Source organism: Bison bison, unplaced genomic scaffold (assembly GCF_000754665.1).
Source record: "Bison bison bison isolate TAMUID 2011002044 unplaced genomic scaffold, Bison_UMD1.0 scf7180017864252, whole genome shotgun sequence".
Classification (NCBI taxonomy): domain Eukaryota; kingdom Metazoa; phylum Chordata; class Mammalia; order Artiodactyla; family Bovidae; genus Bison; species Bison bison.
In genome coordinates, this window is record NW_011494824.1 from 2,476,380 (window position 1) to 2,497,250 (window position 20,871).

The 20,871-nt window shown below is 39.8% G+C and overlaps 1 protein-coding gene across 1 annotated transcript in view; it reads left to right on the forward strand.

The window, feature by feature from the left end:
• Positions 1–1,762: 1,762 nt before the first annotated feature.
• The window catches only part of AGGF1 (angiogenic factor with G patch and FHA domains 1), a 47,017-nt gene continuing 27,908 nt past the window's right edge, over positions 1,763–20,871 (forward strand). The window contains exons 1-5 of the mRNA XM_010847619.1: positions 1,763–2,325; positions 6,344–6,446; positions 7,721–7,917; positions 8,731–8,895; positions 11,176–11,364. Of these exons, the coding sequence (XP_010845921.1) occupies positions 2,116–2,325; positions 6,344–6,446; positions 7,721–7,917; positions 8,731–8,895; positions 11,176–11,364 (864 nt within the window). The 5' untranslated portion in view covers positions 1,763–2,115. The remainder of the gene's footprint in view (positions 2,326–6,343; positions 6,447–7,720; positions 7,918–8,730; positions 8,896–11,175; positions 11,365–20,871) is intronic.

The following is a 20,871-nucleotide window of genomic DNA, read 5'->3' on the forward strand; positions in this document are numbered from 1 at the left end:
TTGAGGCAAATTAAAAAAAAAAAATTACTTCAAGTAGCAGCTAATAAGTTTATTTATTCATTCTATAATGAATGGTTAAAACTTAAAATCTCATCTATAAAATGAGCTAGGAAGTACCCTTTACCTTAAAGTTACTTCCAAGTGGTGTTTATGGGATTCCTTATCCCACCGCCCCCACCTCAAAGATGGAAAAATAGCTTTTAATATAAAGATTTGGACAAATTCTTGATTAGACTCATAATGCTTTAAGGTAGGTCAGATGGTGGGGGCGCGGGCAGCACATCTCTATTTTACATCGGAGAGAACATACTGTGTCTTCTCACTAAATATCTTTTGATGGCTAGGAGAGCACTGTGGTTCCTTGTTGAAGGAGTCTTAAAGCCTAAGGAATAAAGTGTGCAGGACCTAGAGAGGGCAGGTCCCCTTTGGAGAGCTCACCCCGTGACTTAACTAGTGGGCAGTGCACAGGACAAAAAGCAGTCACAGCGGCCACTGAACTAGGACATCTAACAGGATTCTTATGTTCAGCAAATATTTAAGGATCCCTGCTCTGTGACTGCAGAGAAGGCGATGGCACCCCACTCCAGTACTCCTGCCGGGAAAACCCCATGGACGGGGAGCCTGGCAGGTTGCAGTCCATGGGGTCGCGAAGAGTCGGATGCGACTGAGCGACTTCACTTTCACTTTCATACATTGGAGAAGGAAATGGCAACCCACTCCAGTGTTCTTGCCTGGAGAATTCCAGGGACGGGGGAGCCTGGTTGGCTGCCGTCTATGGGGTGGCACAGAGTCGGACACGACTAAAGCGACTTAGCAGCAGCAGCTCTGTGACCGGCACTGGGCTGAGCCCTGGGAGAAGACGGACAAGATGTAGTAGCTGACTTCCAAACGCTCAGGCCCAGCATTCTGAGGTCAGGCTCTAATTCTAAATAACCCTGGCTAAGGAAGGAAGTGTGTTTCAAGAAGCCCTCATCAGTTTAACGGCTCATGCTCAGCATGAGCAAAGGCCAGTTTAATGTAGACGAAACACCAAATAGATCCACAGTAATAGAAAAACTTTCTCTCCTGCTTGTATAGAATCTTGCTGCTTATTTTCCCACCAGGGATGCTTCTTTCTGCAAGCCAGACCTAAAGGAATTTGTTTTCTTGTACTGGGGGTTCCTAACCTCACAGAATCTGCAGAAGCACTAAGCAAGCAGAGCATCAGAACACTACGTTTCAGTCCTGGTTTAGTATTAATTCTATGGTTTGGTTTAGTCGCTAAGTCGTGTCTGACTCTTTAGAGACTCCATGGACTGCAGGCCGCCAGGCTTCTCTGTCTATCGAATTTTCCAGGCAAGAATCCCGGAGTGGGTTGCCCTTTCCTTTTCCAGGGGGTCTTCCTGACCCAGGGAACCCGCGTCTCTTGTGTCTCCTGCATTGCAGGCAGATTCTTTACCGCTTGAGCCATTAATTCTTGGCAAATAATTTCTTGGAGATTCGCTATTATCTGTAAAATAAGCAGCTAGGAAGTGAACTCTGCAAAAAGTTTGAAAACGTTTTGAAAGCTTACGATGGTAAAAGCCCGCAAGAATGCTCGACCTAGTTCCTCTCTCCTGGGCTACAGTCTGTAGCAGCTTTTGCATTGGCTTTCCACGCCCTCGGTACCGCCCCGCCCCCGCCCCGCCCACCCGGTAGCCCGCGCTTGTGCGCCGTAAGGCCTTTCTCGGTTCCCGTCGCTTCCTTTTCCGTCTGGCCCACCGCCAACACCATCGTTTCCGGTTCCGCCGAGAAACGGCCGGATCGCTTCGGTCCCTTCTCTATCCCGCCCATTTGTCTAACGTTTCTGCGGCTTACGGGATCGGTTGGACGGGAAGTTACCAATAAAGTTTTACTGTTTGAAAGCCGGCCTGGCTGGGCCGTGCCCATTATCTGTTCCTTGTTTGTTTGTCCGCAGTCCCTCTCGGCTACAGGGAACAAGCTTCAGGGCGTCATGGCCAGGGGCCGCCGCGGCCGGGCGGAGCTGAGGCCGCCTTTCGCTGCCCGCGCGCTCCCTTGGCTCCCGGGTCTGCCGGCGTCCACCTCGGTCTGAGCGCAGCCCCCTCCGCGCCCACGGGCCGCCTCGCGCCGGACCCCATGGCCTCCGAGGCGCCGCCGCCTTCGTTGTCTCCGTCGCCGCCACCCTCCCCCGAGCCTGAGCTGGCCCAGCTGAGGCGCAAGGTGGAGACGTTGGAACGCGAGCTGCGGAGCTGCAAGCGACAAGTGCGGGAGATCGAGAAGCTGTTGCATCACACGGAGCGGCTGTACCAGAGCGCCGAGAGCAACAACCAGGAGCTCCGCACCCAGGTGCGCCTTCCGGTTCCAGCCCCAAGCCCCACCCAGCCCGCTGCGAGGCCTTCGAGGGCTGGGATCGCCTCGGGAGGGCTCCCTGGCAGGGCCCTGGACTGCTTTAGAGAGTACCTGGGAGAGTTAAAAGTTGTGCTATTTTAATTACAAGAACCTTTGGAACAAACCTAAGAGTTGGGGTGCTCGGTTTAGATGAAATGCGTGAGCTGCAGTTGCGGCCGGGCGTGAAGTGAACTTAAGGACCTTGAGTTTTCATTCTCACTTGTAAAATCCCCTTGGCAGTAGGCACATTTATAATATTCCATATCACTTTTTGAGTTTGTAAAGCACCAATTGCAGTCAGAGCCCCATTTATCATTGTCTAGAAGGGCGAACTGAAATTGAGCTTTCCAGTTCCAGTTCAGTCGCTCAGTCGTGTCCGACTCTTTGCGACCTTGGTTGAGCCTTGAATTGAGCCTTGGTTGCCCATAAAATGAGAATGATGGCACCAACTGATGAAGGTTAAGTCAAATTAAGCGTCCATAAGCTATTTCACCGTTTTGATCGCTATGGATATGTAAGGGGGCTTCCCTGGTGGCTCAGTGGTAAAAGAATCCACCTGCCAATTCAGGAGACGTGAGTAGGGGGGTTCGGAAAATCGTGTGGAGCAGGTAATGGCAATCCCCTTCGGTATTCTTGCCTGGGAAATCCCATGGACAGAGGAGCCTAATGGGCTACAGTCCATAGGGTCGTGAAGAGTCAGACACGACTGAGCGGCTAAACAACAAGAAGGTATTAATGTGAGGTTTTTCTGGGCATTTATCTTGAGTTGTCTGGTGGAAGTCGGGAAGATAGAACTCTGCTTGTTAAAGACACTAAACAGCTAACTCTTTGCCATAAAATACAGTAAGGGCAAATATTTAAACTGACAGACATCTGCTACTACCACTGAAGCTGGAACTAGAGTGACGTCAACAAGGCACCTAAGGCACAAAATTTAAGGAGGAACTCACACTTAGGCTCCTGAAAGTTTACGATAGTACCTGAGAATCAGTACCCCCTTGAATTTTTAAGCAGCATAATTTTCCAGCTTGATTTTTTGGGGCTATTGCATTCTTTCCCAACAAGTTATATTTACATGTAATTATTAATTTCAGTTAAACTGTTGTCCTTTGACATATATTGGTACATTTCCTAAAACCACATATGTAGGGTGAAAATTACAGTATCAGACTTTGTTATGCTTTGTCAAATAAGCTATGCAAATAAGTGCTGAGTTGCAATGACTTTCTGTGACCATTGTATGGAGTTGTTAATATTATGATATAGAAAATTTGTGTTTGGTTACTCAACAGCTATTTCTTGGACACCTACAGGAGACTACTAATACGGTTAAAATATTGTGGGGAAAGGGGAGCAAAATTTGATAGCCTTAAAAAAATGCTTTTATAATTCTAAATTGTGAAAGTTCTGCTTGCTACAGAGATTCTAAAAATGTTTCTGCTAGTCTTTGAAGAGCCAGCATTTTGGTTATTAGTGTTAACTTGATGGTTGTCTAATATGAAAAATTGAAATGCACAGAAAGCTGTAACTTTCCTAATGATAGTAATGACTCTTTACTATCTTTCTAGTCAGCCTCCCCTGGTGTTGGGTGGAGTTTGTTAACTGTCATTGCTAATTACTAGATAGTGGTTTATCTGGAGCAGTAAAAAATTGGCTTGAGAATTGAAGTTGAACTAGCAGGAAAATACATAAATGTACAGGCTTTGAAGTCAAAGAAACTTTGTGCAAATTACTTTATCTCTTTAAATTTCTCATGTTTAAAATGGGGATTAAGACAGCCGGTTTGTAAGGTGGTTGTAAGAATGAATGAGATGTCATCCAGAGTACCAAGTGCGGTGCCTAGAATGTAGCACGTGCTAAATAAATTATCTTGTTCACAGTAATAGTAGTAGTAGCCAGAACCAGGATTAGGGCAAGGCGATCAGTAGCCTAAGGCGAAAAATTCAAGGGGGTACTGATTGTCAGGTACTATCTTAAACTTTGATGAGCCTAAGTGTGAGTGCCTCCTTAAATTTTGTGCCTTTGGTGCCTTGATTGCTTCACTCTAGTTCCAGCTTTGGTAGCAGCAGATCTGATCATTTATGAAATGCATAGATAATCAGTATATAATCAGTCTTACCATCTTTCTCTTTTTAACCTCTGTGTAACATGAAAAAAATATGTGGAAGCTTGTATTTTAGTTTCATGCTTATAAGGAACATAATCTCACATTGCATCATTGAAAAAGCAAGAGAATTCCAGAAAAACATGTATTTCTGCTTTATTGACTATGCCAAAGCCTTTGACTGTGTGGATCACAATAAACTGTGGAAAATTCTGAAAGAGATGGGAATACCAGACCACCTGACCTGCCTCCTGAGAAATCTGTATGCAAATCAGGAAGCAACAGTTAGAAGTGGACATGGAACAGCAGACTTTTCCAGATCAGGAAAGGAGTACGTCAAGGGTGTATATTGTCACCCTGCTTATTTAACTTCTATGCAGAGTACATCATGAGAAACTCTGGGCTGGATGAAGCAGAAGCTGGAATCAGGATTGCCGGGAGAAATATCAGTAACCTCAGATATGCAGATGACACCACCCTTATGGCAGAAAGTGAAGAAGAACTAAAGAGCCTCTTGAGGAAAATGAAAGAGGAGAGTGAAAAAGTTGGCTTAAAGCTAGGCAGTCAGAAAACTAAGATCATGGCATCTGGTTACATCACTTCATGGCAAATAGATGGGAAACAATGGAAACAGTGACAGACTTTATTTTCTTTGGCCCCAAAATCACTGCAGATGGTGACTGCAGCCATGAAATTAAAAGATGCTTGCTCCTTGGAAGAAAAGCTATGACCAACCTAGATAGCATATTAAAAAGCAGAGACATTACTTTGCCAACAAAGGTCTGTCTAGTCAAGGCTGTGGTTTTTCCAGTGATCACATATGGATGTGAGAGTTGGGCTATAAAGAAAGCTGAGCGCCGAAGAATTGATGCTTTTGAACTGTGGTGTTGGAGAAGACTCTTGAGAGTCCCTTAGACTGCAAGGAGATCCAACCAGTCCATCCTAAACGAAATCCTGGGTGTTCATTGGAAGGACTGATACTGAAGCTGAAACTCCAATACTTTGGCCACCTGATATGAAGAGGTGACTCATTTGAAAAGACCCTGATTCTGGGAAAGATTGAAGGCAGGAGGAGAAGGGGACAACAGAGGATGAAATGGCTGGATGGCATCACCGAATTGATGCATATGAGTTTGGGTGAACTCCGGCAGTTGGTGACAGACAGAGAGGCCTGGCGTGCTGCGGTTCACGGGGTCGCAAAGAGTTGGACACAACTGAGTAACTGGACTGAACTAAGTTGAACTGAGTCTTGCATTGAGACCCTGTCTGACTGAGGTTGCTAATAAGGATGCTCTTGTCTGTCAATGGGTGTTCTTCACACTCTGGTGCTCTGGCCTTGACCTTCAGTGAGGCACAGGGAGCCCAAATGCCCCTCTGAGGCAGTCATCTCTGTTCCCTTCTGCTCCATTTATTTAGGTATAAGATTACTATTTCAAGAAAAAAGTGTGTTAATGTATATGAGTGACATTATTTAAGTGAGTAGTTAATTCCAGGTACAGAACACTGAATGGTACTAGGTAATTTATTTCTCCTCAGGGAGAGCTGCTGACCAGTTAAAATGTTAGTATAAAGGCATTCTTATTTTGTTAGAAATAAATTGTTCACAGGGTCTTACTAATGTAGTCAGTCTGATTTTTGGAAGGAATAGTCTGAGGTTTTGCAAGAGAGTATAGGAATAACATCTCCCTTTGCAGATGTAAAAGGTGAAAGCCAATTATAGTATTTTCAGTTTTTCTGAAAGGAAACTAGCCCATACTGGTACTTCTCCAAACTTTTACCAGGAAAAATAATTACTGTAATATTAGGAGAATAATGTACATATTAGTAGATTGCTGTATGGTTTATTTTTCCTAAAGCCTTTTTTTCTTTCAGGTAGAAGAGCTCAGTAAAATACTCCATTGTGGGAGAAACGAAGATAATAAAAAGTCTGATGTAGAAGTGCAAACAGAGAACCACCCTCCTTGGTCAATCTCAGGTATTCACCTTATAGTGAAGCTATCCGAATACTTTTACCTTCAAATCATGCTAATGTGACGTTTTCTTTAAACTTAAAAAAAAAAAAATATATATATATACACCTCTAGATAAATAGAGCTGTTACAAAGTTGCCTTTTCTCTATATGACTTGGTATTTTCAGATAATCTATTTGCTCTTGTGATGGGAAAGTAGAACTTACTGTTACTCTTATAAATACATAGTATTGCTGGTGTTTTCAGTGGCAGGTTCACTGAGTAGTTTTTGCTCTGCTGTAAACCGTCTCCTCTCGTCTGGCCTTACTTGTGGCCAGGGGATGTGTTTTCTTGTTGAGGTATTCCACTTAGTTTCAGTTCAGTGTCAGTCTCTTAGGTCCTTCTGGGAGGAGAGTGGGCCTACAATCTTGGCCTCATCAATGGCATGATGTTGAGAGGCAAAATAACTGAGCTGCTGCTGCTGCTAAGTCGCTTCAGTCGTTTCCGACTCTGTGCGACCCCATAGACAGCAGCCCACCAGGCTCCCTTGTCCCTGGGATTCTCCAGGCAAGAACACTGGAGTAGGTTGACATTGCCTTCTCCAATGCATGAAAGTGAAAAGTGAAAGTGAAGTCACTCAGCTGTGTCTGACTCTTAGCGACCCCATGGACTGCAGCCCACCAGGCTCCTCTGTCCATGGGATTTTCCAGGCAAGAGTACTGGAGTGGGGTGCCATTGCCTTCTCCGAAATAACTGAGCACATGGGTTTTAAGAAATAGAAATCACAAGAAATGGTCTTTCCCAATCAATTTTGCCTTGTTTATTCTGTGCACAACTTAGCTAAATTATGATATTATGTTTTTTTAAAAAGTCAGCATCATGACTGAAATTTGATGGAAAATTGAGCCCTTGACATGTTGTCTTTATTCCATTATCATTTGATATTCAACGATACTAAGGTATGTGGTTAGATATTTTTAAGAGTTGCTAATTTTTTTTTGACAGAACACAATCTATCTACCTGTTTTCTCTTTTTCCTCTTGCTATGGAAAATCCAAATCTGCTTACCTTTTTTTCTTTTTAGCTTGACAGCTCAGGTAACTGAAGGTGACATAAGAATCAAAGATATATACTTCTGCAGATTTACTTGCACTATTCATTTTAATCTGTTAAAATGTGTATAATTGTAAAATTACAAGTTGTGTGCAATGTGTGCTCTTTTGTGTTTGCTGGCAATGTTTTGGAATTCTTTTTATATATGCTATTGTAACATGATATCACTTTATGTTTTTGCAATAGATTATTACTATCAGACATACTATAATGAAGTTAATCTTCCAAATAAAGCATCTGAACTCTCAGTTCAGGAAGATAAGGATATCGAAGCTTCTACTTTTAGTTCTAAAGACCAGTCACGCATAGAAAATGATACTTATGCTGGTACTGATATAACAGAAAATCTTGGACAAGAGGACCATTTTGCCTCGAATTCACAGGTAATAGAGTGCTTTACTTGGAACTGTTATTACAGTAACTTGTTCTTTGTTGTTGTTATGGAGAAAAATAGAGTTCCTTCTTTTATCACAGCATATGCAAGGGTTGTAAACATCCTGTAATTATGTAGTAAATTATACACTTTTTGAGAAACAAAAATTAAAACTTATGTGTAATTGTTTTCCTACTCTATTGTGTTCCAAAAAAAAGTATGGTACACATAAACTAAAGCAAAATTTGTCAGTATGTTTTGACTCAATCAAACAATCTTAAACAACCACAATACCATGCTCACACCAGCTTCTTTCAACGCTTCCTGTATGTCTAACATCATGCCATTGTCAAATTTCCCAGAATGCTTTATAAATTAGTTTCTACAGTTTGTTTGAATCAGGATCCCGTAAGGTTTATACAGGGCAACTGCTTAATGTGTTATATAGAATTCATAGCTTTCCTCACCCATCTATTTTCTAAAATTGTTTCCCTTTGAGCCTGTAACTATTGAAGAATCCTGATCATTTGTCGTAAAGAATAATTCAGTCTGTATTTTGTGGATCGCTTCCCTATGGTATTAGATATTTATTTTTGAATAATGGTCACTCACTCACTCATGTCTTCAAAACTGGGTCAGATTTGAATTAATTGACATATTTTTTAAAGGCAATCAAATTGTAATTGATAGCCATCCCTTTCCATTGCAGAAACTGAGGTCTTATATTCCAAATAGTTTATAGGTCTATTTATTGTTTTAAATTGTGCTACTTTTTTATTTAAGGATGATTTTGTCCTATTTGACATGATTGTACCATATCTAGGAGCCAGCGTCTGCGTTAGCAACAGAGAATGCATCCTTAGAAGGTTCGTCACTGGCTGAGAGTTTGAGAGCTGCGGCAGAAGCTGCTGTGTCGCAGACTGGCTTCAGTTACGATGAGAACACTGGGTTGTATTTTGATCACAGTACTGGATTCTATTATGATTCCGTAAGTGTCTCAGACCTTTTCATACTGGATGGTTGTGTTCTTTGCTGCTTGAATGCTTAATATTAAACCTTAGGTTGAATTAAGAAAAGCAGGGAGGTGCATGTAAAAATTGTTTGATTCAGAGCTACTTGATAAGAATAAAGATTTATAAAATAGCTTATGATACTATACTTTTATGTTTATTTAATTAGATGAGTCAGTTGTGTTATTATAGATGACTATTTTAGAGAGATCTAATAACCTTTACGTGTAAAGTAACATACAAAAATGTTAGCATATTTATTAATAAAAAGAGGTGAAAACTGCATTTTGTAAAATGTTTAAGAGCTTAACATTTTTTCATAGAATTTATACACAAGTAACATTGTTAGTTCTAGGCTTGGGGGTGAGAATTTTTTTTTTTTTAATTGTTTCAAATACCTGTATCTTTGTGAATTCATTTTAGTCCACAAAGGAGTCTTTTTTTAAAAGTTCTTTATGGCATGTGTTATAGTTAGTGTTTTCTTTTCTGTGTCTTTTAAGCATTCTACTTAAAATCAATCTGTTAACAGTGAGAACTAGGGAATTAGTGTGGAATCAGAAATACAGTGAACCACTAACTAGGGCAAAACCAGAAAATAAAATTCTTTATTTATAATGCAGTGTTTTGACTGTTGAAGATCTAGTACTTAGTTGGATTCTTTCAAGTTTTGATGACAGTAATGATGGAACTCAGTATACCCACATTCTTCAACCTCTGTGGTCTACAAATATGATCTGGTTCAGGAATTACAGAATGTAGTGAGTGCCACAAAGGGGAGCAGATATTCACAATTGCAGTTACAGGAACTGCTATTAACTAATCTAGGGAACATAATGATAAGAGTACATATTTTAGTTAGATAATTGATTTCATTAGCTTGTCATTTGCACTTGGTACAGTACTTTGTACATACTTTGTAAAGAGAGGGTTTTCTTTCATAGGAGTATGCCAATTGAAAATGTTAATTAATACCCAGAAAATAAATGTTTAAACTCTTATTAGCAAAGAAAATAATAATGAGTTAGTTGGTTTCTAGGAAAATATGCAATTTCTAAGTATATGACATTAGTCTTTGTCATTCTTCTACCTTCCTTTCTGTAACTTTCCTCCTGACATCTCCTCCATAAATGCTTAATTACATTCTGCAGGTTGTGTGTGTGTCTTTGGAGTAGGGGCTTCATTGTTTTGCTATTTTTATTTTGCTAGTTTTCATTTTATTTTAATTAAATAAAAATTTTCTTACATATTTGAAATGTCTGTATTTCGGGCTGAAAGGTAGCAGATTAAAAAGATTTCAGTTGTAGAAGTTCTGTTATTGCTGGAAATAAAGATTTAAAGCTTCCATTCAGTTTTTTAGCTAAAAGAAGGATAGTGAGAATTATAAATATTTTTTGTAATCGATTTACAAAATGAATTAGTAAATTGCAATAATATCAACACTTAGAAAAATAATTCTTTTTCAGGAAGCTTTAGTTGCTTAATCTCAGTGTATTGCCAGATGTTTCCAGGTCTGATCTGCATGGATTTATGATGTAAATAAGATATAGACTATTCAATTAAATCTTGGCCAGTATCTAATAAATGCAGATGATTCTATAATTTTATCTTTCTAGTTTTTATCCATAATTGACCAAAATTCTATATTGTATGGCTGCTTTACATACAGTAAGTCTTATGTAGTTGCTTAGTGTAGAATTGATTAGTGAAGACAATTGTTTGATTTCTTTGTATAGAATGTTATGTTATAGTATTCATGAGCTTAATTTTATTTTCAAATTTTCTCCAGAGTTTTGAATCGTGAACAGTAAGAGGCACATCTTTGTTTTATGACATTGAGAGGAGGGTTTAGGGGTTTATACTACCAAATCATTACCATGTAATTATATAGATAATGAGTCTGAAATTGCTTTTATGTGGTCACCTTTTTCTGATGCATACCTTAGTTTTCATGACTTCTAAAGGTTTCTTGTCGAACCATCTGAAGTTGCTATTTCTGTAAGCATAAACATGGTCAAATGTTGGCAATTATATGAGATTTAATTTAATATATAAATGTATTTATTTTCCACACTTGGAAAACTAGAGGAGATATTGAATGGTAAAGTATTTTGGAAAATTACAAGCATTTTTATTATGTTATCTTTATTTTTTTTTCCAGAAAAGACTGTAATTCTTTAAAGAAACACATTTACTAGGAAGTTTAGTTTTCTATTTTATTTCATCATGAATAGAACTTACTGTTCCCTTCACTTTGAAAGGAAAACCAGCTGTATTATGATCCCTCCACTGGAATTTATTACTACTGTGATGTGGAAAGTGGTCGATACCAGTTTCATTCTCGAGTGGATTTGCAGCCTTATCAGACTTCTGGCACAAAACAAAGTAAAGATAAAAAATTGAAGAAGAAGAGAAAGGATCCAGATTCTTCTACAACAAATGAAGAAAAGGTAATGTCATCATAATTTTTAAAACTTATACAGTGGTGGCATAGTTAAGCCAAAATATTTTTTTACATTCTGCTTTATTTATTTGGCTGCTCTGGGTCTTTCGTGGCGTGCAGGCTCTTTATTGTGGTGTGTGGGCTTCTCTGATTGTAGTGCCTAGGTTCAGCTGGCCGGCAGCATATGGGATCTTAGTTCCTCCAACAGGGATAGGCGTGTCCCTGCTTTGGAAGCTGAATTCCTAACCACTAGACCACCAGGGAAATCCCAAAACCAAAATTTTTGATGAAACTGAAAATCATTTAGTAACTCTGCTTTTTTTTTTTAATTTTAATTAGAGTATATTTGCCTTATAGTGTTGTGTTAGTTTCTGCTCTGCAGCAGAGTCATTCAGCCACAAATGTGTATGTCTCCTCTTCCCTGGGTTTCCTTCCCATTTAGATCACTACAGAGCACTGAGTGGAGTTCCCTGTGCTGTACAGTTGGTTCTCGTTAGTTATCTATTTTATACATAGCAGTGTATATATGACTTCCTGGTGGTGCTACGGGAAGGAATCTACCTGCCAATGCTGGAGACACAGGAGACTCAAATTCAGTCCCTGGTTCAAGAAGACCCCTTGGCGTAGGAAACGGCAACCCACTCCAGTAACTAGCCTGGAGAATCCCATGGACAGGGAAGCCTGGTGGGCTGCAGTCCACGGGGCCACAAAGTCAGACACGACTGAGCAACTGAGCACACACGTACAGTGTATATATGCCAGTCCCAGTCTCCCTATCCACCCTACCCAGTAAGTCTGTATTTTAAATATAGCATTTAATTAGATTATATCATTATAATATTATTATAATAATAAGATACTAGAATCAATCAAGAAACTTTTACATGGGGAAAACATGGACTTTTTACAAATTCTCAGTTACTAGAACATTTTTTTTTCTTTTTTTCAGCCTGAAATTGACCACTGAAAAAATTTTTTAAAGTTTGAAGCAGGTAGATATAGGGCAGGTAAAGTACTCTTGTGTTGTGTAATTTGGAAGAAGACCATTCAGAGCATCTGTGGATAAGCTGATGGCAGTGCACAACTCACAACAGGAGAAAAACAGTTTGTAAGCAGCTGTGGGTAAAAGTTCCACATTCTTAGTTATGTTGAGCTGTTACTTATGTTAGGAAACGTAAGAAGAAAATCCACTGCCAGCAAATATAGGATCTGTGTATATTTATTAGTGTGAATTGGTATCTTTTGGGAAAATAGGTTGCTTGCTTGCATGTGTGCTCGTGTCTGACTCGTTGTGACCCCATGTCTGTTTCTGTTTTGTGAGTGAGTTTGTGTCATGTTTGAGATTCCATGTATAAGTGGTTTATATAATCCTTGTCTTTTTCTGGTCTACTTCATTTAGGATGATACTCTCTGGTTGTGTCCACGTTGCTACAAATGGCGTGATCCTTTTTATGGCTGAGTAGAGTCCGTTGTGTGTATATACCACCTCCTTACCAGTTGATCTGTCTGTGAACTTTCAGATTGCTTCTGTGTCTTGGCTGTTATAAACAGTGCTGCTGTGAATATTGGTGTGCATGTGTCTTTTTGAATTAGTTTTCTCTGGATATCTGCCCAGGAGTAGGATTGATGGACCTTAGTGTAACTCTCTGTGTCCATGCTCAGTCTTGTGTGCAGGCTCAGTCGTATCCCACTCTGTGCGACCCCTGTAGCCCACCAGGCTCCTCTGTCCATGGGATTCCCCAGGCAGGAATACTGGAGTGGGTTGCCTTTTCCTTCTCCAGGGGATCTTCCCAACCCAGGGATCGAACCCATGTCTCCTGCATTAGCAAGTGGATTCTTGACCACTGAGCCACCTTGGAAGCCCAGTGTAACTCTATTTTTAGCATTTTAAGGAACTTCCATACTATTTTCCATAGTGGCCGCACAACTTATATTCCCATCAACAGTATAGGAGGGTTCTCTTTTCTCCACACCATCTCCAGCATTTATTATTTGTAGACTTCTTAATCATGGCCATTCTGAACAGTGTGGGATGTTACTTCATTATAGTTTTGACTTGCATTTCTCTAATAATTAGCAAAGAAGCATCTTTTCATGGGCCTTTTGGCTATCTGTATGTTTTCTTTGGAGAAATGTCTGTTTAGGTCTTCTGCCCAATTTTTTGATTGTGTTATTTGTTTTTCTTTTCTTACTGAGTTGTATGAGCTGTTTATGTACTTTGGAAATCGTCATTAGTCACATCATTTGTGAAGATTTTCTCCCCGTCTGTAGGTTGTCCTTTTGCTCATTTATAGTCTAGTTTGCTGTGCAAAAGCATGTGAATTTGATTAGGTCCCCTTTGTTTGTATTTCTGTAGCTTTGAAACACTGACATATGAAAACATTGCTACTCTTTGTCAAAGAATATTTTACCCATGTTCTCTTCTAAGAGTTTTACGGCATCATGTCTTAATATTTAAGTCTTTAAGGCCATTTTGAGTTTATTTTTGGGTAGGCTATGAGGGAATATTCTAACTTTACTGCTTTTTATATGTGGCTGTCAGCTTTCCCAGCATCACTTGCTGAAGAGACTGTCTTTTCTCCATTGTATATTCTTTCCTCCTTTGTGACATTTAAGTCTTTAATCTATTCTGAATTTATTTTTGTGTATGGTGTGAGAAAATGGTCCAGTTTCACTTTTTTGCATTTAGCTGTTTAGTTTTCCCAACGCCATTTACTAAAGAGGCAGTCTTTTCCCATTGTGTATCCTCGCCTCCCTTGTCATAGATTAGTTGCCCATATAAATGGCAGTTTATTTCTGGGTTCTATGCTATTACATTGATCTGTGTGTCTTTTGTGCTGGTACCATACTGCTGGTTACTGTAGCTTTGTAGTGTATTTTTACATTGGAGTGCATGGTACCTCCAGCTTTGTTCTTCTTTCTGAAGATTGTTTTGGCTATTTGGGTTCTTTTTTTGTTTCCCTACAAATTACAGAATTTTTTCTAGTTCTATGAAAAACACTATTAGAATTTGATAGGCACTGCATTAAGTATATAGATTGCTTTGGATATAGTATAGCCATTTTAACAGTATTAATTCCCCTAATCCATGAGCACAGTATATCTTTCCCTTTCTTTCATCAGTATCCTAGAGTTTTCAGAGTATGAGTCTCTTACCTCTTTGGTTTGATTTATTCCTAGATATTTTACTCTTTTTGATGCAGTTATAAATGTGATTGTTTTCTTAATTTCTCTTGTAGTTTTTTGTTAAGTATATAAAAATGCAGCAGGTTTCTGTATTTTGTATATTTGTATTCTGAAGCTTTACTGAATTCATATTGGTTCTCATAGTTTTTCGTAATGTCTTTAGGATTTTCTATCTATTGTATCACGTCACCTGCTGCTGCTGCTGCTGCTGCTGCTAAGTCGCTTCAGTCGTGTCCGACTCTGTGCGACCCCATAGACGGCAGCCCACCAGGCTCCCCCGTCCCTGGGATTCTCCAGGCAAGAACACTGGAGTGGGTTGCCATTTCCTTCTGCAATGCATGAAAGTGAAAAGTGAAAGTGAAGTCGCTCAGTCGTGTCCGACTCTTAGCTACCCCATGGACTGCAGCCTACCCGGCTCCTCCGTCCATGGGATTTTCTAGGCCAGAGTACTGGAGTGGGGTGCCATTGCCTTCTCCCATGTCTCCTGCAAACAGTGACAATTTAACTTCTTTTCTAGTTTGGGTTTCTTTTCTTTCTTTTTCTTGTCTGTTTTCTGTGGTGAGGACTTCCAATACTGTGTTGAATAAATGTGGCAAGTGTGACACCTGTCTTGTGCCTGATCTTAGAGAAAATGCTTCAGCTTTTCACCATTGAGTATGATGTTGGATATGGGTTTGTCATATGTATGTGTGTGTGCTAAGTAGTTTCAGTCGTGTCTGACTCTTTGTGACCCCTTGGACTATAGCCCACCAGGCTCCTCTGTCCATGGGATCCTCAGGCAGGAATACTGGATTGGGTTGCCATGCCCTCCTCCAGGGTGGGTTTGTTATATATGACCTTTATTATGTTGAAGTACATTTCTTTTGTATTTACTTTGTTTAGTTTATCATAAGTTGATGTTGAATTTTGTCAAAAACTTTTTCTGTATCTGTTGAGATATTCATATGATTTTTATTCTTCACTGTGTTAGTGTGGTATATCTTGTTGATTGATTTGTGGGTATTGAACCATCCTTGCATGCCTGGGATAAATCCCATTTGATCATATTGTGTGGTCTTTTAATATATTGTTGAATTTGGTATGCTAGTATTTTTACATCTGTGTTCATCAGTGATATTGGCCTGAAATTTTATTTGTGGTGTGTTTGGTTTTTGTGTCAGGCTGATGCTGGCCTTATAGAGTGAGTTCAAAATGTTCCTTCCTCTTTAACTTCTTAGAATAATTTGAGAAAGACAGGTTAGTTCAGTAGTTCAGTTCAGCTCAGTCATGTCTGACTCTTTGCGACCCCATGAACTGCAGCATGCTGAGCTTCCCTGTCCATCACCAACCACTCGAGCCTGCTGAAGCTCATGTCCATCGAGTCAGTAATGCCATCCAACCATCTCATCCTCTCTCATCCCCTTCTCCACCCACCTTCAGTCTTTCCCAGCCTCAGGGTCTTTTCCAATGAGTCAGTTCTTCATAGCAGGTGGCCAAAGTATTGGAGCTTTGGCTTCAGCATCATTCCTTCCAATGAATATTCAGGACTGATTTCCTTTAGGATGGACTGGTTGGATCTCCCTGCAGTCCAAGGGACTCTCAAGAGTCTTCTCTAACACCACAGTTCAAAAGCATCAATTCTTCTGTGCTCAGCTTTCTTTATAGTCCAACTCTCACATCCATACATGACTACTGGAAAAACCATAGCTTTGACTATATGGACCTTTGTTGCCAAAGTAATGTCTTTGCTTTTCAATGTGCTGTTTAGATTGCTCATAGCATTTCTTCCAAGGAACAAACATCTTTTTTAATTTCACAACTGCATTCACCATCTGCAGTGATTTTGGAGCCCCTCAAAATAAAGTCTGTCACTGTTTCCATTGTTCCTCCATCTATTTGCCATGAAGTGCTGGGACCAGATGGACAGGGAGGCCTGGCGTGTTGTGATTCATGGGGTCGCAGAGTTGGATATGACTTAGCGACTGAACTGAACTGAACTGAACTGATAGGACCAGATACCATGATCTTCGTTTTTTGAATGTTGAGTTTTAAGCCAACTTTTTACTCTCCCCTTTCACTTTCATCAAGAGGCTTGCTCCTCAGTTCCTCTTCACTTTCTGCCATGAGGGTGGTGTCATCTGCATATCTGAGGTTATTGATATTTCTCCTAGCAATCTTAATTCCAGCTTGTGCTTTATCCAACCCGACCTTTCTCATGATGTACTCATTACATATAAGTAAAATAAGCAGGGTGATAATATACAGCCTTGATGTACTCCTTTCCCAACTTGAAACCAGTCCATTGTTCCATGTCTGGTTTTAACTGTTGCTTCTTGACCTGCATACAGATTTCTCAGGAGGCAGGTTAGGTGGTCGGGTAATCCCATCTCTAAGGATTTTCCACAGTTTGTCGTGATCCACATAGTCAGAGGCTTTGATGTAGTCAATAAAGCAGAAGTAGATGTTTTTCTGGAACTCTCTTGCCTTTTGGATAATCCAACGGATGTTGGCAATTTGATCTCCAGTTCCTCTGCCTTTTCTAAATCCAGCTTGAACATCTGGAACTTCCCAGTTCATGTACTGTTGAAGCCTGGCTTGGAGAATTTTAAGCATCACTTGACTAACGTGTGAGATGACTGCAACTGTGCGGTAGTTTGAACATTCTTTGGCATTGCCTTTCTTTGGGATTGGAATGAAAACTGACCTTTTCCAGTCCTGTGGCCACTGCTGATTTTGCCAAATTTGCTGGCATATGGAGTGCAGCACTTTCACAGCATCATCTTTTATGTTTTTTAACTATTCTGTAAGTGTTTGGTAGAATTCACTTGTGAGGTCATCTGGTCCTGGATTTTTATTACTTATGAGTTCTTTGATTATTGAATCATTTTCATTTCTGGTAAATGGTTCATTGATATTTTTTATATTATCCGGATTCAGTCTTGGGCGACTATGTTTTTCAGGATTTATCCATTTTTTTCTGAGTTGTCCATTTTATTGGCATATCATTGTTCATAGAAAACTCTTATTCTTTTTATTTCTGCAATATCAATTGTAACTTCTGTTTGATTTCTGATTTTATTTATTTGGGTCCTCTTTGATGATGAGTCTGTCTAAAGGCTTAACAATTTTGTTTATTTTTTCAAAGAACCAGCTCTTAGTTTCACTGACCTTTTTTCTTTTTTTAGTCTCTGTGTCCTTTCTTTATTTTTTTGTCTGTACCTTGCAGCTTGCAGGATCTTAGTTCCCCAACAGAGATTAAACCTGTGCCCCCCTGCAGTGGAAGCACGGAGTCCTAACCACTGGACCTCCCAGGAATTTCTTGTATCATTTATTTCTGTTCTGACCTTTATTGTTTCTTCTCTTAACTTTGGATTTTTTCCTTCTTTTTCTAGGTCCTTCACCTGTAAGGTTAGATTGTTTATTTGGTATTTTTTTTATTCCTGAGTTAGGCTTGTGTTGCTCTTAACTTCTTAGAACTGCTTTTGCCTCATCCCATGGATTTTAGATAATTGTATTAACATTTTCATTTGTCTCCAGTTATTTTTTCAGATCTCCTTTTTGAGTTCACTAGTGACCAATTGCTTGTTTCGTAGCTTATTGTTTAGACTCTTATGTGTTTTTTGCAGTTTATTTCTTATAATGGGTTTCTAGTCTTTCACTGCTGTGACTGGAAAAGCTGCCTAATAATTCAGTCTTAAATTTCTTTATTTGAAATTGAAGTATAATTGATTTACAGGCTTGTGCTAATTTCTGCTGTACAGAAAAGTGACTCAGTTATACACACATATATATTCTTTTTTTAAAATATTGTTTTCCATTATGGTTTATCCTAGGAGACTGGATACAGTTCCCTGAGCTATACAGTAAGCCTTTGTTTATCTGTTTTAAATGTAGTAACTTGCATCTTCTAACCCCAGACTCCCAGTTCATCCCTTTCCCTCCCTCTCTCCCCTTTGGCAACCACAGGAGTGTTCTCTGTTTTGTAAATAGGGTCATTTGTGCTGTATTTTAGATTCCACTGTAAGTGGTAGCATATGGTATTTGTGTTCCTCTTTCTGACTTACTTCACTTAGTGTGATAATCTCTAGTTGCACCTCAAGCCTTAGTTGCTTGAGGCTTGTTTTGTAGCCTAGCATGTTATCATCTTAAAGAATGTTCCATCTTCACTTGAAACAAACGTGTATCCCTGCTGCTTTTGGATAGAATGTTGTCTGTGTGTCTGTTAGGTTCCTTTAGTCACATGTATCATTTAAGGCCAATATTTCCTTACTGGTTTTCTGTCTGGGTGATCTGTCCATTGAGGTAAGTGGAGTGTTAAAGTCCTCTGCTATTATTGTGTTGTCAGTTTCTGCCTTTATGTTCGTTAGTATTGTCTTTATGCACTTAGCAGGTGCGTCTATGTTGGGTACATAGATATTTACATATACAGTTGTTACATCTCCTTGTTGGCTCGATCCGTTTAGCATATAATGTGCTTCTTTGTCTCTTTTTGCTGTCTGTTTTGTCTGACATAAGTATCGCTCCCCCAGTTTGCTTTTTGTTTTCATTTGTATGGAGTACCTTTGTTCTGTCCCCTTATTTTCAGTCAGTGTGTGTCTTTAGATCTGAAGTAAGTCTCTTTTAGGCAGCGTATATATGGGTTTTTGTTTTTAATCCATTCAGCCACTCTTGTGTCTTTTAATTGGAGCTTTTAGTCCATTTACTTTGGAAGTAATTATTGATAGGTATGTATGTACTGCTATTTTGTTGACTGTTTTGAAGGGCGGTTGTAGTTCTTCTCTGGTTCTGTTTTCTTTTGCTCCCTTCCCCTGTGATTTGATGACTACCTTTAGTGTTATGTTTGGATTCCTTTCCTTTCTGTGCATCTATTATTGATTTTTGGTTTTTGGTAACCATCAGATTCATTCATATTGACAACCTATATATATGTGATTGGAGTTTCCCAGGTGGCACTAGTGGTAAAGAACCCGCTTCACCTACCAGTGCATAAGACTAAGAGACCTGGGTTCATGAAGATCCCCTGGAGGAGGGCATCAGTCCATAGGGCTGCAGAGTTAGACCTGACTAAAGCAACTTAGTATGGTGCAACAGCACATATATGTGGTTATTTTGAGTTGATGATTTCTTCAGTTTGAATGCATTCTAACTGCTATTTTTACTGTCCTTGCCCCCTACATCTAATGTTTTTGTGGTCATATTTTGTGTTTTTGTTTTCTTTATCCCTTAACTGCTTATGTGGCTATAGATGATTTTACTACTTTTGTCTTTTAGTCTTTCTGCTGGCTTTATCAGTTGTTGATCTGCTGCCTTTACTGTATGATTGCCTTTACCAGTGAGATTCTTCCCTTCATAGTTTCATATTTCTAGATTTGGTTCTTCGTTTTCTACTTAGAGAGGTCCCTTTAATATTTCTTGTAAAGCTCTTTTAGTGATGCTGAACTCTTTTAACTTTTGCTTGTCTAGAAAGTTCTTCATCTTTTTTCCCAATCTGAAGGATAGCCTTTCTGGGTAGAGTGTTCTTGGTTGAAGGTTTTTTCCTTTTATCACTTTAAATATAAGGTGCCATGCCCTTTTGGCCTGACTTTTCAGTTCTCCTGAAAAGTCAGTGATAGCCTTATGGTAGGTCCCTTGTGGATAACTAGTTGCTTTTCCCTTGTTGCTTTTAAAATTCTTTTTCTTTAATTTTTGCCATTTTAATTATATTTTGTCTTCATGTGAACTGCTTTTGGTTCATCTCGTTTGGGATTCTGTGCTTCTTGGACCTGGATGTGTTTCTTTCCCCAGGTTAGGGACATTTTCAGCTATGATTTCTTCACATACGCTTCGTGGTTGTTAGTATGCTTGATATTGTCCAGATCAGATTAGATCAGTCGCTCAGTTGTGTCTGACTCTTTGCGACCCCATGAATCGCAGCACGCCAGGCCTCCCTGTCCCTCACCAACTCCCAGAGTTCACTCAGACCCACGTCCATCGAGTCAGTGATGCCATCCAGCCATCTCATTCTCTGTCGTCCCCTTCTCCTCCTGCCCCTAGTCCCTCCCAGCATCAGAGTCTTTTCCAGTGAGTCAACTCTTCGCATGAGGTGGCCAAAGTATTGGAGTTTCAGCCTCAGCATCATTCCTTCCAAAGAAATCCCAGGGCTGATCTCCTTCAGAATGGACTGGTTGGATCTCCTTGCAGTCCAAGGGACTCTCAAGAGTCTTCTCCAACACCACAGTTCAAAAGCATCAATTCTTCGGCGCTCAGCCTTCTTCACAGTCCAACTCTCACATCCATACATGACCACAGGAAAAACCATAGCCTTGACTAGACGAACCTTTGTTGGCAAAGTAATGTCTCTGCTTTTGAA